The sequence below is a fragment of the Notolepis coatsorum genome (genome assembly GCF_963971535.1).
Source record: "Notolepis coatsorum genome assembly, chromosome: 6".
NCBI lineage: Eukaryota > Metazoa > Chordata > Actinopteri > Aulopiformes > Paralepididae > Notolepis > Notolepis coatsorum.
In genome coordinates, this window is record NC_140170.1 from 80,307,450 (window position 1) to 80,324,079 (window position 16,630).

Consider the following 16,630-nt stretch of genomic DNA (forward strand, 5'->3'; position numbering starts at 1 on the left):
TCAAGTTTGCTGACGACACAGTAGTGGTGGGCCTGATCTCTGCAAAAGATGAGAGGGCCTACCTGGAAGAGGTAGAGGATCTGGCGCGGTGGTGTCAGGAGAACAGCCTCTCCCTGAACATCAGCAAAACTAAAGAGATGATTGTGGACTTTAGGAGGTCGGGGGCCAGGGACTACAGCCCCCTCGGCATCGACGGGGCACCGGTCGAGAGGGTGAATAGTTTTAAGTACCTCAGAGCCCACATCCGAGGACTTGACATGGACCACACACTTTGACAGTGTAGTTACAAACACACGGCAACGCCTCTACTTCCTTAGGCGCCTAAGGAAGTTCAAAGTGAGTCAGAAGATCCTCAAGAACTTCTACTCATGCACAATAGAGAGCATCCTGACTGGCAACATCACCTCCTGGTTTGGGAATAGCACCGCACAAGACCATAGCAGACTACAGAGAGTGGTCCGTTCAGCTGAACGGACAATTGGAGGTGGGCTTCCCACTCTCCAGGACATTTACAACACGCGTTGCAGGGGCAAGGCTAAGAGAATAATAAAAGACTCTAGTCACCCAACAAACTGCCTCTTTTGAACTGCTGCGGTCAGGCAAGCGATACCGGAGTCTCATGGCCAGTACAGAGAGACTCAGAAGGAGCTTCTATCCCTGCAGGCCATCAGGATGCTCAACGACAATGACACTATGTAACAACCCATCATCTACACTCACAGCACACACATCCACACACACTCACTTTAAATAAACACTCACTGTAACACCCACTCTACTCACTTTAGACACTTTAACACACTTTATATATCAGGGCATGGAATTATCTTCCAAGTGACATACGTGACATAAGAGGTGTAGCAAGCTTCAAAAATAAATTAAAATCTTACATGTAGCCAATATTGACAATGCTGAGATATGCAATATGTTACCGTTGATGTACATATTTAGATATAATATGTTTGTGTGTTAATGTTGTTGTGGTTCCTCGGTTGGTACGTCTTGCTATGTTGTGTTTCCTTATTTGGTATGTCTTGCTATGTTTTAATTGTATTATGTTTTAATTGCAATGTATATGTTGTAATGTTTTAATGTTGTCTCGGACCCCAGGAAGACTAGTTGACGTCTTGGCGTCAGCTAATGGGGATCCTTTGCTAATAAACAAAACAATATTTATTAGCAAAGAGATTGCACTACAATCCATACCTCATTGCACCTTACCCTAAGTTGTACCTCATCCCATATCTGCATTGTACCTCACTGTTACTCTTTATTTTATCTGTATTGTATATTGTATATATGTATATTGACTGAACACTTTTTGTTTACATTTTGACTTTTTCTATTTTATACTTTTTATATATTTTTATCTAGCACAATCCCAGGAGTTTATACAGAAAAAAGCATTTAATGGAAAAGTATTCTGTATTTTACTATAACTATTAAACAAACTTGAAACTTGAACTATTTCTACACAAGGGGTGAAGGCTTGAAAGAGAATTTGGGGGCATGATCCGTTGAGCACATACCATCAGCAGCAGCCAGAGCAGGCGTATCAAACAAATGCTTGTTAAATGTTAAACAAAATAGAATTTCTGTCCGAAATCACATAGTCAACACATTTGATATGTGTAGGTACTAGGTAGAGAATGTATGGGTTTATTTTTATTCAAATTGGCTACTTTCCAGAAATTGGCCGGATTAGAGTAGGAGCTTGTGATAAGACCTAAACAATAGATCTGGCTTTTTTCACTGCAGAGGTACATTTATTTTTAATCTGTTTGAATGACAGCCAATGTGAAGTGTCACTTGAGAGTCTGGCACGAGACCAAGCACTGTTCCTCACTTTAAACACTGTTAGTGTTTAGACAAACGCAGGGCATGCACAATTCTCCCAAAGGCAGCAAAATATGCTTCTACTTCAGACTCACGAAAAACGGGGACCAATGAGACATGCTGAACGCTGCAGTGGAATCGGAAGGTACAGTAATCTACCAGCAGAGGGAGTAATGTTACCCACTGCGTTACTATTCTGCAATTCTAGCTGGTGCAGTTTAAAGGTGGATTCTGCTTCCAACCTCTTCAATGACAACTGGAATTCTTTGTTCTTTCTCTTTCTCTTCCTTCTCCTCCCTACGGATAGCCACTTTCTCTAGCCGAATATGGGCCAAACGCAGCTTGAAGCGTGCTTCCAATTTAGGACTAGGAGTATTAGAACCACCTCCTGAACCCACAGAGTCATCACTATCATGGTCCTCATTGACAACATCACCTTCAACATTGGCAGTGACGACATGTTTTAGAAATGACACCACCCTTTGGATCAAGAGAAACATGGAATACATGCATACATCAGTGTAGCATGTAGCCTCACTCCCCTCACCAGAACCATCAGTGTAGCCTCACTCCCCTCACCAGAACCATCAATGTAGCCTCACTCCCCTCACCAGAACCATCAGTGTAGACTCACTCCCCTCACCAGAACCATCAGTGTAGCCCGTAGCCTCACTCCCCTCACCAGAACCATCACTGAGTGGGGCGTGTAGTACGGGATGACCTTACCAACAAATACAATTGAAAACTTGAAAACGCACTATCCTACCTAGAATGTTCCAATAGACGAGCCCCCATGTCGCATATTTACATGAGTAAATATATCTGAAAGGGTTGTTGTTATTGTTATGTCCGCCCATCACAATCACGCAAACTATCTAACGCCTGTCCCGTGGTGATGACCGGAGTGGTGGACGTCCCGTGATGATGACCGGGAGGATGCGACCCTCTAAGACGCCCCCATACCTCAAATGGATCCGCCATAAGCTCCATTTCCAATCTTTCAAAATGTTCAGTTGCTATTGCATGTACTTAATTGTGTTTCATTACACGTATATATGTACATGTGTCGTAGAATCCTAACAATAATCTAAGGTTATTGTACAGTACAAGGAGGTCGCTTAACTGGAAGGAGGAGGAAGGATCATAAGTGATAGAATTTTTGGTCTCCTCATCTGACTCCCAATATAGCCAGCAAGGAATAAATGTGCAGTCCAGACAACAGAGTTTGAATTCAACTCATGGATTTATTTGTCTCGGCGGCCAGGAGTGAATAAAAAGGTTGCTTTTCACATACAAGGATTATCAGAATACATTAATCATGTCTGTTTTGTACACAGGATCAACAAGGTTTGCATCTCAAAACCCCAACATGTAGGTACAAACGACAGTCATTTTTAACATAAATGTAATTAGAGAATTTACTTTAAGCCGCTTTTCAAGTCTGGTTTCTAAGATAAGTATCTTTCTATTCTAACCAACATAATGGGTCCATCCAGCCTACTTACATGAACATCAGCCAACAGCATTCTCTGGGTGGGTAGCGGTGGAGCCACAGACCTGGGGAGGGGGTCTGGGCTCCTGAACTAACACTATGTTCACTCTTATATACTATAACTTCCCACCAATCATAACATTCTAGTAGTACATTTTGGTCCAATCAGGTGGTCTTCTGTGGGGGCCGTCCCCAATCGATCTCCTGGGTGGGTGTCGGCCTTCAGTAAACCGAGGGGTCTGCTTTTGACCCCCCCCCCCCCCCCTTCTTTTGCTGCTCAGGTCTTTTCTCAGTCCAGGGGGTCTGTTGGTGGCCCCCGTCGGTGTGGTTCCTGTGTGAGTCTCGAGGAGGGCGCTTTTGATGGCCCCCCTCCTTTGGCTGCTCAAATCTCCTCTGACTGAATAAACATTCCTTCTATATGGTTATAGATGTCTAATATCACCCAAGTACAGTCAGTGCTTTCCCAGACTGATACCAGACATCCTATGAAACCACACAAACCTTTATTCACCAGACTGAAACTCTGTCTATCTGTGATAGATATACCAGGATTCCATAACAAGAGTGTAATAACACTTGTTCCTCTGCTATTTAAAGTGAGCCACTGTTTACTGTGGGGTGTGACTTCCCCTGTGGCCTTTTATGACCGGCAACTGTTGTTCTCTACTCCAGTCTTACCCCTGAGCGGGGGTTTGTTTGGAATGCACTTTTGGCTAAGCCCTGTTTTTACATTATGGATTCATTTCTTTTATTCACACATATTAGTTATGGAATTCAAGGTCAATATTACCACACATGCTTATCAACTGTTTCGCCTGTTTTATAGCAACACTACTATCACCGACATCTAAGATTGCCTGTGGTGCTTTTTTCCTATTGCTAGGTTTTTAGTGAGTTTTTTTCCTTACCTTCGCGTGGGGTATGTCTGGGAGTGTTGCATTAATTTTATTAATTTATTTTACATTCTATTTTGGATTTTCTGGTGTTTTTGTCTTTGTTTTTGATTTATTGTGATGTTTCTTCTTGACTTGTTTAAAGAAGACGTGTCCGGCCCATGGGGACATTAAAGGAAAACTCCAACATTTTGGGAAATTAGCTTATTTGCCATCTACCCTGGAGTTAGACAAGAAGATGCATACCTTTTTCTTCTCTGTGCATGCAGTAGGAGTAGGAAGACGTTGGGAACTAGGCTAATGGAGGAACCTACTTCCAGTGACTGACGCTACGGTGCGCCTACCTGGCTCACCCTGTTTTGCCTTCACAGTGTTCACATTCCAGATAAGATGCCATAAGCTCCCACACGTATAACACAATAATAATAATAATAATAATAATAATAATAGATTCAATTTGTACCGCACTTTATATTGTGAGAATCTCAAAGTGCTACAGGAGATAAAGATAAAAAGTTAAATGAATAAAACAATTAAAATCAATAAAACAACCAATGAAATGGAAGAACATAAAAGTAAAATAAAATAAAAGAATAATAAAAAATAGAAGTAAAAATAAAAGAAAATAATTCAGGCAAAAGCCTTGTTAAAAATAAATGTTTTTAGGCCCCTTTTAAAAGCCTCGACGGATTGTGGTGCTCTCAGGTGGATGGGGAGAGCATTCCATAGTCTGGGAGCGGCAGAGCAGAAGGCTTGATCGCCCATGGTGTGCAGCTTAGTCCTGGGGGCTTTGAGGAGGTAGGCTGTGCCGGAGCGGAGGGAGCGTGAGGAGGACTGCGGGGTGAGGACTTCCTTGAGGTAGGCAGGGGCACCACTGTGTACGCACTGGTGAGTGAGGAGGGAGACCTTGTACTCAAACCTGTGTTCCACGGGGAGCCAGTGAAGTGATCTGAGGGTGGGGGTGATGTGATCATATTTGTGCACCCTCATCAGGATCCTAGCAGCGACATTCTGGATGGTTTGCAGTTTTTGTATGCTTTTACTAGGGATCCCGATGAGGAGTGCATTGCAATAGTCCAGCCTGGAGGAAACAAAAGCGTGGACGAGTTTCTCGGAATCTGCCAGGGTGAGTGAGGAACGGAGTTTAGTGATGTTTCTGAGGTGAAAGAAAGGTCTTGCAGAGGTGTTTGATGTGTGTTTCGTATGTGAGGTGGGGGTCCATTTTCACGCCCAAGTTGGTGACAAGGGTGGAGAGGGGAATGTCCTGACCGGAGAAGGAGATGGTGGTGATGGTGGTTGACCGGACCTGGTGTGGGGTACCGATCAGCATGGCTTGTGTTTTGGAACTGTTGACCTGGAGAAACCTGTGGTTCATCCACGCCTTAGTCTCCTCCAGGCAAGCGGTCGGTGTGGGGGGTAATGAAGGTGATGATGGTGTGATCCGAATATACAGCTGGGTGTCGTCAGCGTAACAATGGAACGACACACCGTGCCGGCTGATGATGCGGCTGAGGGGGAGCATGTAAAGGGTGAACAGCAGGGGGCCGAGGACGGATCCCTGGGGGACACCGCAGGTGACTGGGTGGTTGGAGGATGTTGCGCCTCCAAGGGAGACACACTCAGTCCGACCAGCCAAGAGGGACTGGAACAAGCCAAGGGCTAGGTCGCGGAGTCCGACATTGGAATGGAGAGAGCCCAGTAGGATGGAATGATCCACCGTGTCGAAGGCTGCCGATAGGTCGAGAAGGACCAGAATGGATGGGGTTCCATCATCCGCCGCCATCAGAAGGTCGTTGGTTACCCTGACCAGGGCTGTCTCTGTACTGTGCGCAGAGCGGAACCCAGACTGGAACTTCTCGAAGATATTGTTGTCTCTTGAGGTGTGCTTGGAGCTGCTCCGCAACTACCTTCTCCAGCACCTTGTAGAGGAACGGGAGGTTGGAGATGGGCCGGTAGTTGACGAGGGCCTCTGGGTCCAGGGTGGGTTTCTCCAGGAGGGGGGTAATAATGGCAGTTTTGAGGGCAGGCAGAATGTAGCCAGCCTGTAAGCAGAGGTTGATGGTGCTGGTCATTAGGGGACCAATAGTGCGGATGTTGACATCAGCGTTCGCACCATCCAACTTCGTGTCCTGTAGTCAGAGGTGGTAAGTAATCATTAACTGATCTGGTAGACGGTAGCACAGTCTCAGGTCCACATTCAAGAGAACACTGAACAGCTACTTCCACGGGGCAAATGGACTACTGACGGATAGACTCTAAATGATCACATGAGCAGACACACAAAAGCACCTTAAGTGACTTACACACCTGCTGCTACTTACACTGTAGAATAATACGTTTTCTTTTTTTATATTATGTGCTGTTTTTTACCTTGTAAAAAAACATATACATTGTATTGTATAGATTGTTGTGTATTGTTGTTTACACATCTACTGCGGTTGAGGAGCCAGGAAAAAACAATGTGTGTTTGCCACAGTGATTAAGCAACATTTAAATCCTTTTTCAGGGAACATTGAGGAAACACATTTTATGTCCAGCCAAAACCTGGAGAGAGTAGCTACAAAGGAGAGAGGACGACCGCCGTTGGCTGTTAAGCACCTTGTTCAGAGGCACTTCTATCACTGAGGGAGGGGAGACTTCTTTTTGTTGTCTTCCCCATCTGTCTCTAGATTCGCTGGCATGGCTCTACTGGAAGATCTTCTCTCTCAGTCCGCCAGGTCAGTCACCCTGCTGTTGGCTGTTCTGTTCCTGCTGGTCCTCTACCTCCTCTCCTCCAGATCCAACTCCCAGGAAAAGAGGAAGGAGCCTCCAGGACCCAGGCCACTGCCTCTGCTTGGTAACTTACTGCAGCTGGATCTCAAGAGACCCTACAACACCCTCTGTGATGTGAGATATTATATACATGTACATCTGTTTGTGCTCTGACTGTGCAATGATGTGATCACTTGGGTTAGGAGATCAGTAGATCAGTATGGGTCTTGTAAATTGGTTGTGACATGTATTGACGTACACCCCCCCCCCCCCCATCAGTTATTCTCATGGAAGTTACATTAAAAGGAAATAGTGAAAGTATATAATGTTGGACTGCAATTATTTAGCGCATTCTTTTGTAATGTCCCCTCTCTTTTATCTCCTAGCTCTCAAAGAAATATGGGTCTGTGTTTACTGTCCATTTTGGACTCAAGAAAGTGGTTGTCCTTGCGGGATATAAGACAGTCAAGCAGGCTCTGGTCAACCATGCAGATGTGTTTGGAGACAGAGACATCACTCCTGTATTCTACGACTTCAACCAAGGGCATGGTAAGGAAAAAGACATTATGTGTAGTTGACTCTTCATATGAATCTTATTTGTCAGGTTGCAATTGGTCGACAACTTCTTTCGTTAGGCATCATATTCTCCAACGGAGACTCATGGAAAGAGATGAGGCGTTTTGCCCTGATCAACCTCAAAGACTTTGGGATGGGGAAGAAAATAATTGAGGCGAAAATCATTGAGGAGTGTCGCTACCTGGCTGAAGTATTTGAAAAACATGAAGGTAATGAAATCATTTCTACTCCAGTGCTAAACCTGACACAACAATCACCCAGATACAGTTAGCTGAGTATTTGGATCTAACTGTACATATGGATTTATCATATTTGTTACAGGTAAATCATTCGATACAACCCAGCCAGTGAGTTATGCAGCTTCCAATATTATTTGTGCTATCGTGTATGGAAGCAGATTTGACTACAGTGACCCAGTGTTCCAGAGAATGGTGGATAGAGATAATGAAATCATACGTCTCACAGGATCTGCTGCCATCCAGGTAAAATATAGGCGTTTCCAAAGGTAGCTCTTTGAGTGAGTGCCCTAAATAGGCAATACATTATCGGCCTGATATTTGCACCCTTCATTTCACACTTGGCAGGGCCGTTTCTAGCTTTTTGGGGGCCCTACGAAAATTTGTTTGGGAGCCCCTATTTTGTGAAACTATGGTGGGGGGATTCCAAACCCTTTAAGGTGAGCATGCATTTAACATTTAAATGAGGAAAAAAGGCTAGATCCGTGAACAAAACGTGTATCTTTCTTTCTCACAAATTCAAATCAAACATCTCAAGTTGACCCCAGCAATAACAGAAAATGATAATCAATAGGAAACACTGGGGCTCCCCTACATCAAGAAACTCTTGAAAACGTACAGGATTTACAGAATCTGCATTATAACATCTCCCAAATAGATACTGCATTTTCCTTACATTTCTGACTTACAATATATAAAGTTAAAGTTTGAAAATGCAACTACATTTTTGTCGGTAAGCTACTTGTGTGTTTTTTTTAATATAAAGAAACGCCCACTTGTGGTCATAAGCAGTAGCCTATTGGTTAAATGTTTTAAGCTGATGATTTGTTACATTGAGTGAATACATTTTTTTTTCTTTAAAAAAAACCGCATAGTCCGCATATGGCAAGAAACGGGCCTGCCACTTGGCATTACACATCAAAGGCTTGTTAATCTAATTGTATTGCTATTCCAAGTAAAGCATCCACGCCATTATTTTGGGGCTCAACGATTACCAACCAAAGAAAATGACTGAAATATATAATTTCATTGTGTGCACAGATTTTATTAAATCATGTGCCTCATCTATTTTTACGCTGTATGCAAATGACGGTATGATTTGCATTGAACTACTGTATATTGTAGGTGTACAATGTATTTCCTTGGCTGGGCCCTTGGCTGAAAAGCTGGAGGAAGCTGATGAAGAATTTTTACGAGAACAGGGATGACATAAAGGGATTAATAAAAGGCTTGAAAGAGACTCTGGACCCTCAGAGTTGCAGAGGCATTGTTGATTCATTCCTGACCCAGAAGCAAAGTCTGGAGGTGAGGTTGCTTCCTAGATATGTTTTCATTTTACCATATTGTGCTCCCTTGTACTCATCAACCATCATTTACAATCATTCCATCTGTGTCTTGGTGCCAATTAGGAGTTTGGAAACATGGATTCCTACTACCATGACAACAACCTGCTCTACAGTGTGTACAACCTGTTTGCAGCTGGCAATGATACCACAGCAAATACTCTGAGATGGGCTCTACTGTTCATGGCCAAGTACCCTCATATTCAAGGTTCCAAAACACAGCAACCGTACAGTATTCATAGGCCTTGTTGTAATGAGCTTCCCTGTAATACTGTTTTTATTTTTTTTTAACTTAAATTTTTATTTTCATTTTTTCAACAACATGAAAACATTCATAGACAATACACAGTACATAAATTAAAACAAATAGACCAAAAATGAGTAAAGAAAAAGTGTGACATGGGTCCTTCGGTCCATTCTACATTTGCATTATTTATTTACATTTTTATTCATTTCCTTGTATCCTTTTCAAACCTCTGTGATGTCGTTACTTCCCCTCCTGTATTCTTCCCATTTTCCCCATTTCCATTCAAACTTTTCTTCTTGCAGCCTCAGCAGATGTGTGATTCTCTCCATTTCCTGTATCCCCTCTACCAACTCTATCCATTGATCCTTTGTCGGCACTTCTACCTTGTACCACAGTTTAGTTAAAGCTTTCTTGGCTGCCACTATCAATATATATATATATATATTTTTTTAAACTTACATTTTTATTAACATTTATAGACAAACAACACTTACACAAAAATGGATCCCATAGCACAATATGAAAGAATGCAGTGAACATAAATGGTTACATGAATAGCATTGTTGGTTATGTTTCCACTACAGTTGTTTTTCCAGGCACTTAATACAAAGACTGATTGTATACCGCCCTTGAACAGGTATAGACAAATTTAATACCTACTCAAAAGGATTAGATACTGACTAAGGCAAATATGTATGGTATGGGTCCAGTGACCCTCCTTGCATTTCCTTCTTCTCTTATCCTTCGCCCTTTCTATTTCTTTTATACTAAATTTCTCTTTGCCTTTTGATTCACCCATTTACAAACCACATCTTCCTTGATTATTAGTACAACATTGTTAAACAGACATAAATAATAAAGTACAAAAAATGTAATAAAATTGTAATGCCCAAAAAAATGAAAAATAAAATCAGAAAATACTAACTAAGTCAAAAGTGTGTGGCATGGGTTCAGAGACCCTCCTTGAACCTCTTTCCTCCTTTACCCTTCGCCCTCTTGTGATGCATTTGGTTCTTCCTCTGTGATGTCGTTTTCGTTCCCCTTGTAATCCTCCCACTTTCCCCATCTTTCTCCAAATTTCTCTTCCTGTAACCTCAGCATGTGTGTTATCCTCTCCATATCCTGTATCTCCTCCACTATTCCTACCCATTGTGCTATTGTCGGTGGGTCTTCTTTGTACCACAGTCTTGTTATTGCTTTTCTGGCCGCTATCAACATTATCTTTATTAAATATTTGTCCCCCCCTTGTATTCCCTCGTGTGTCAGGTCTCCTAAGTAAAGCACCAGTCCTGTTTGTGGTAACCCGTATCCTAATATTCTGATCATTGCCTCCCCTATCTCCTCCCAATACCCCTTCCACTATCAATATCTTAATCAAATATTTGTCTTCCCCTTGGATTCCTTCCTGTGACAGATTCCCCAAATACAACACTTGGCCTCCCTGGGGTATTTCGTATCCTATTATTTCATTTATTATCCCTCCTATCTCTTCCCAGTAGTGCCTTATCTTCTGACATCCCCAGAATATATGTGTATGGTTCGCCCCTTCCTGTCCACACTCCCTCCAACATGTTTTCTTTGCTGGTGTGTAATTGCCCTGTATTTCTGGTGTTATAAAGTATCTAATTATATTTCTCCACCCAAACTCCCTCCATATCCTTGATCCTGTGGTTGTTTGTTGTGTCTTACATGTGTCATACCATTCCTCCTCTGTTATCTCTATTTCCAACTCTCTTTCCCACTTTTCTTTCACATACAATGTTGTATTTCCCTTACTGTCCATTATTGCCTGATATAGTGCTGATATCACCCTCCCCTTCCGTCCTTCGTATGACTTTACCATTATCTTAATTACCCCATTCTGTTCTTTGTCTCTATCTTGCTTTGTAATACTGTTCTTAATTAAGCAGTGTAGATCATCCCAATTTTCTTTGTCTCTCCAGACCAGGTTCAGGAGGAGTTGAACAGGGTGATAGGAAGTCGTCAAGTCCTGGTAGAAGACAGGAAGAACCTGCCCTACACTGATGCTGTCATCCATGAGACCCAGAGACTGGCCAACATTCTCCCCATGTCTATCCCTCACACCACCACTCAAGACATCACTTTCCAAGGACACTTCATCAAGAAAGTCAGTTGCATCTGTCAAAATATAGAACCAACCGCATTTTAAATGGGAATAGCATCTGAGGAGGTCAAGAGTCACTTTATTGTCCCATCAGCTGGGAAATTTGTCTTGAGCTTACACCCATACTGCAGCCACAGACGCATACATACAGACATGACGCAACTGACTCCAAACAGAGGAGATAAACAATATAAAAGATACAATAAAGTACCTGCACAGCAGGAGGTCTGGCAACACCACATATAGTAATAGTATAACCAAATGTCGAATATCGATAATATAGCGACCAAATATCGGTTATTCGATAATTGCCAGCCATTTATCTGGCACTATTTTAAAAGTTTAACTGAGATTGGGATAAAGGAGTTTTTAAACCCGTTTAGTCTAGAGCGTGGAACTCTAAACCTCCTCCCAGAGGGCAGTAGCTCATACTCGGCATGTACAACATGGGAGGGGTCCGACACAATTCTATTGGCTTGCCTTAGAGTAGCCTGTTCAGAAATAGACTGCAGGGATGGGTGACCTTTCACCCCTATGATCTTCCATGCAGTCTGCATCAGACGGACCAGTTTGGACTTTAGTTGTACAGACAGGTTGCCGAACCAAGCTATAATACCGTATCTGATGAGACTCTCTAATACAGATTGGTAAAAAAAGTAACATAAACTTTTGATCTACACCGTGAACTCTTAAGGCGGTGTAGAAAGTGCAGTCGTTGTTGTAGTCTGCTACACAGGCTGTCTACATGGGTGTTCCAGGTTAGTGTGTTATCAACAAAAATCCCAAGATACTTATATGAAGAGACCTGCGAGATGGACTGTTTGTGGATGACCACAGGCCTGTGGTCCCCAACACCTCTGGGGTCGAACACCATCTCCTCAGGTACAAATGTAAGACGGAAAGATACAACAGCCAAACTACAGTAGGCTACATGTGCGTGCACACTTCCTTTTTTACGTCCAGAAACACTGCTTTCCATAGTCCAATGCATGCATTGATTTCTTTGGCTGCCTCTTTGTTAGTGCAACCAGGAGATGGATAAGCCAGGTTTATCACCACACTGGTATGGTCCTATAACTCTACTCATTACTGTGATACCCTCCTGTATGATCAACCTGTTGTCTGTGGGTTACAGGGGACTGCTGTGCTTCCTCTACTTACCTCTGCTCTCTATGATGCAAGTGAATGGAAGAGTCCACACACCGTTAACCCCGCCCACTTCCTGGATATTGAAGGGAAATGTATCAAGAGAGATGCCTTCATGCCCTTTTCTGCAGGTATATCAAATTAGTTGACGTATACTTGTTGAACGTTTTCCAGTATAGATTTTTAATTATGCCTACCAGTCTTATGGCAATTCTTAATGACCTTTCAACTCCTTTTTATTTCTACCATGACTCTTTCAGGTCGCAGGGTGTGTCTGGGGGAGAGTCTGGCCAGGATGGAGCTCTTCCTCTTCTTCACCTCCCTCCTGCAGTTCTTTCGTTTCACTCCTCCACCTGGAGTAACGGAGGATGAACTGGATCTGACACCAGCTGTGGGCTACGTCCTCAACCCCTCACCTCATCAGCTGTGTGCTGTCAGCAGATTATGAGGAAGGGGAATAGAGTGTGTATACCGCCACCAAGAGGCTCTTACCCAATCACTTTTTCCACCAAGTGGCAGTAATGCGGAAAATTCAGTGTTCCACTTCCAACCACCACTGAATCTCAAATGGGGGAGAAGTGTGTTGTCTTCTGGGTAGAACCCAGGGGAGTTTTCAGAATGTGCCTCTCAATAGCACAGGAGCAGTGGGAACACTCGCTGTATTGTAGGGAGTGCTCACTCTATGCATCTCTATCACTGGAACCACTGATCATTTCTATTCACTAGGGGGCAGTTTAGGAACGGATAACGGCCCTCTTTTTGGGGGTGGGGGTAGCATACAAATGTAAAATAAAATTGAAACTTTGCATGATTTATAGCTTATTGATCCTGCATCTATCATGTTTTGATTAACTGGATCTGACACCCAGCCAGAGGCTTCCCCCTCAGCCCCTCAGATCATCATCTATACGAGAAGCTTAAAATGTATGCTCTTCTTCGATTAGTCTTTGTTATGGTATGAATGTCAGTCTTGTTGTGAGAAAAAGTAGCAGAAGTGAAAATAGATTAGAAGGGGATGTACCAAGTAATATATTGTTACTTTTATTTTGCACCTTTTTATGAATTAAAAGACCACCACATGAACCACTGGTTATGGTGGTGTGTGTACGCTTGTGTGACTGACGAGGTTTATCTCTCCTGTTTGTAACAGACTTAGAAAATGTTAAAGGGGCAGTTTGCCCAATATAAACAAACCAAACATATCCATCCAGATAGTTTTGGTGTGATTTGCCAAGTTAATTTGAAAAACAACACCAATGACTCTTTCCAGAAATCATGGCATGGTTACTCGAGATAATCTAAAGACCTTGTTGTGAACAGTTTCATGAAGAACTGTTATGGTGGGTGTAGTCTACTTCAGTAGAAAGCCCTTCCCAATTAAACTGTTAACAACACGGTACAGTATGTCGTCACTCGGTGTGTGGACTCTATATTTCTTCTGTCTAGCGCCTGTAAGAATATTTTGGATGTATACATAAAATGTTTCTATTATATCCACTTGTTTACGTTTTTAACAGATTTGATCATTGTTTTTGTAAGGTTATATGTAATGTATTCATCATAATAAAACCACTTGCCTAAATCTTTGTAGACTGGGTACATTAATGAATGCATGGCTGAATTACAAATGATATAGAAAGCAGTGCCGTCGCGTGGGTAAAATAACAGGGGATGCCAAAAAAAATATTATAATATTTTTTTTTATTAATATATATATATATATTTTTTTATACTTAAGCCAAGCAGTCACCATGTACAGTATGGCTCTGCGGCGTTACTACTATGAACAAAACAAAGCCAAGAGAACAGTTTTGACTCTTCAAATAAAGTGACTATTTATTTTTCCAAATAAATATAATTTGAGTCGATCACAAAATTCACAATCACTCAATGTCATTAACAATGTGTTTCCCTGAACAATGAGTGAACTAAAAACCAACAGGTATTGTGCTTTGTCAGCAGATAAAACATTTGACGCTATAGGAGAGGAGACTGTTGTGGTCTTGGTCCATGAAACGTTAGGTTATGTATATAACCAAGTTCTGTTAATACTAGTGACGCTCAGCGTCATATTGCATATATCTCGCTTCAGCGTATATACACTGAATACATTTCAAAATGTACCTTTATATGCCAGCATTCATCTGGCCACACCCCCATCCGCTTACCTACATAAGCAGGGGTGGTGCCACACACTCATCTCCTTCCCAACAAATTTCACCACATCGCCAGCGTATTCGGACAAAAGGCCCCTCAGCCGAGCGGGCCCTGTCCCCCCAATAGTCCACCGCCTGGCACACTGACCCTGCAGAACAGGCAGTCAGCATGGCCGTAAGCACACAAAAAAGGTTAACCAACGGAAGCAGGCAGCGCACCGGGGAAAAACCAGGCAACAGGCTGTTAACCCGAGCCTGGAGACTGCGGACGAGACAGGCGCCAGAGGGGACAGCTGAACACAGCCGCCCCGGCGGAAGGGGCGTATGCTGGCGTTGTTGCATGACCGAGCCTCCATTTAAAAAAACACCCACCCAGAGGGGTTGAGGCAGAGAAGGCTGACACGATTGGCAGACGTCATGAACGTGCAGGGGCACCCTCAACCGGGTAACCCCGGAGTTGACACTGCTCCAACACACCAGGGAATCAACCACCTTGGTGTTACCCAATGCGGTGGTTGTTCCTATAACCCCTCAAGAAAAAACTCAAACACACCTGCGGGTATACACCGGCTATACCGCAGTACAAGTGTTTCAGTTTTCAAAAAAGGGTTAACCCAGGCCTACGGGTCGACGAAACATTACTTCGGACAGGGCCCGGCGATATGGGATGCATAGGGTCCCCCAGATATGAACGTGAATCCGTCGACAACCAAAACAGGTTGTCGGAAGAGGAAAAACCTCCATCCCAGTTGCTTTATAAAAACGCCGTTTTAACCTCAAGCAACCAAGGCGTGCCAGTCAGTCGCCTGATTACAGAACACCCCGAGCTAGCACTATGCGTGCGTCGGGACACAACCACATCAATGAACAGGCTATTTAGACCTGTCATTGAATCCCCAAGGCGCCCAGGGGAACGACAAGAGGGGTGTGATACTTCCTAACTCCAACTCTTTTTAAAAGAAAAGAATGAAGCACCAACAGCATGTATCCCAGTCTACACAGCCGGGGGTAAAAAATTTTACATTTTTACATTCCACCACCCTCCCATAGAGAGGAGACGGAAATCCCCAGAGAGACTTCCCACGCGAGCTGTACAGATTGAAAAGAATATATTGCACCTTGAGCCATGTAAAAGTTTGGTTTTAGGGCTCTCCGGGGAGGAGGCACTGAACCCATACACACTCAATAATCGAATTGAATCGAATACACACACAATAGAGTAGGACTCCTTCTTGAGGTTCCACTCACCTTGACAATCTGAGGAGGAGGCTCTGTACTCTGAGGAGGCTCCCTCACATGGAAGGAGAATCCCAACTCACAGAAGGCCCGAATAGGAGCTTCGTGAGGAGGAGCCCTGACCACCCCCTGAAACAGATCCATCATAAGGACCTGAACAGCACACGGAAGTCCTACCAACAGAGACGCGCACAGTGACGTACTCTATGGTGGGGGAATTTCTGCGGTGCACACACCCAATATTCCAGGGCGTGGGACCAGGAACCCCCCCCCCCCCCCCCTCACCCTGTAACGTGCCGAACCGCAACGTGACAGGAACCTTGAAGGACAGGTGGGTTTACCTGACCAACAGAAAAAAGGGGGAGAAAAGGTTACCAGTTCACCCCTTTACGACCCCACACCCATGATACGATGTAATGACAAAAAAGAATATGACGCAGTCATAGTCAGCTCCATGAAGCGTCTAACAGCTTCACACAGCGCATGCGCTAACCTGCTATCTGATTTTTACTAAGGAAAAAACACAGAATAGAGAGGGCCCTCCAAGAGCCCCGGTACCAAACTTACACATGTGCTTCTGTGGCCAGCCCAAC

The 16,630-nt window shown here is 43.4% G+C and overlaps 1 protein-coding gene across 1 annotated transcript; it reads left to right on the plus strand.

Moving 5' to 3' along the window:
• Positions 1-6,900: 6,900 nt before the first annotated feature.
• On the plus strand, positions 6,901-13,093 carry LOC311230942 (cytochrome P450 2K1-like; the record flags this gene model as incomplete). Its single annotated transcript, XM_084317396.1, has 9 exons — positions 6,901-7,107; positions 7,359-7,521; positions 7,608-7,757; positions 7,870-8,030; positions 8,910-9,089; positions 9,194-9,335; positions 11,318-11,502; positions 12,635-12,776; positions 12,906-13,093. The coding sequence occupies 9 exons, from the start codon at positions 6,901-6,903 to the stop codon at positions 13,091-13,093; spliced, it is 1,518 nt and encodes a 505-aa protein (XP_084173522.1).
• Positions 13,094-16,630: the final 3,537 nt, after the last annotated feature.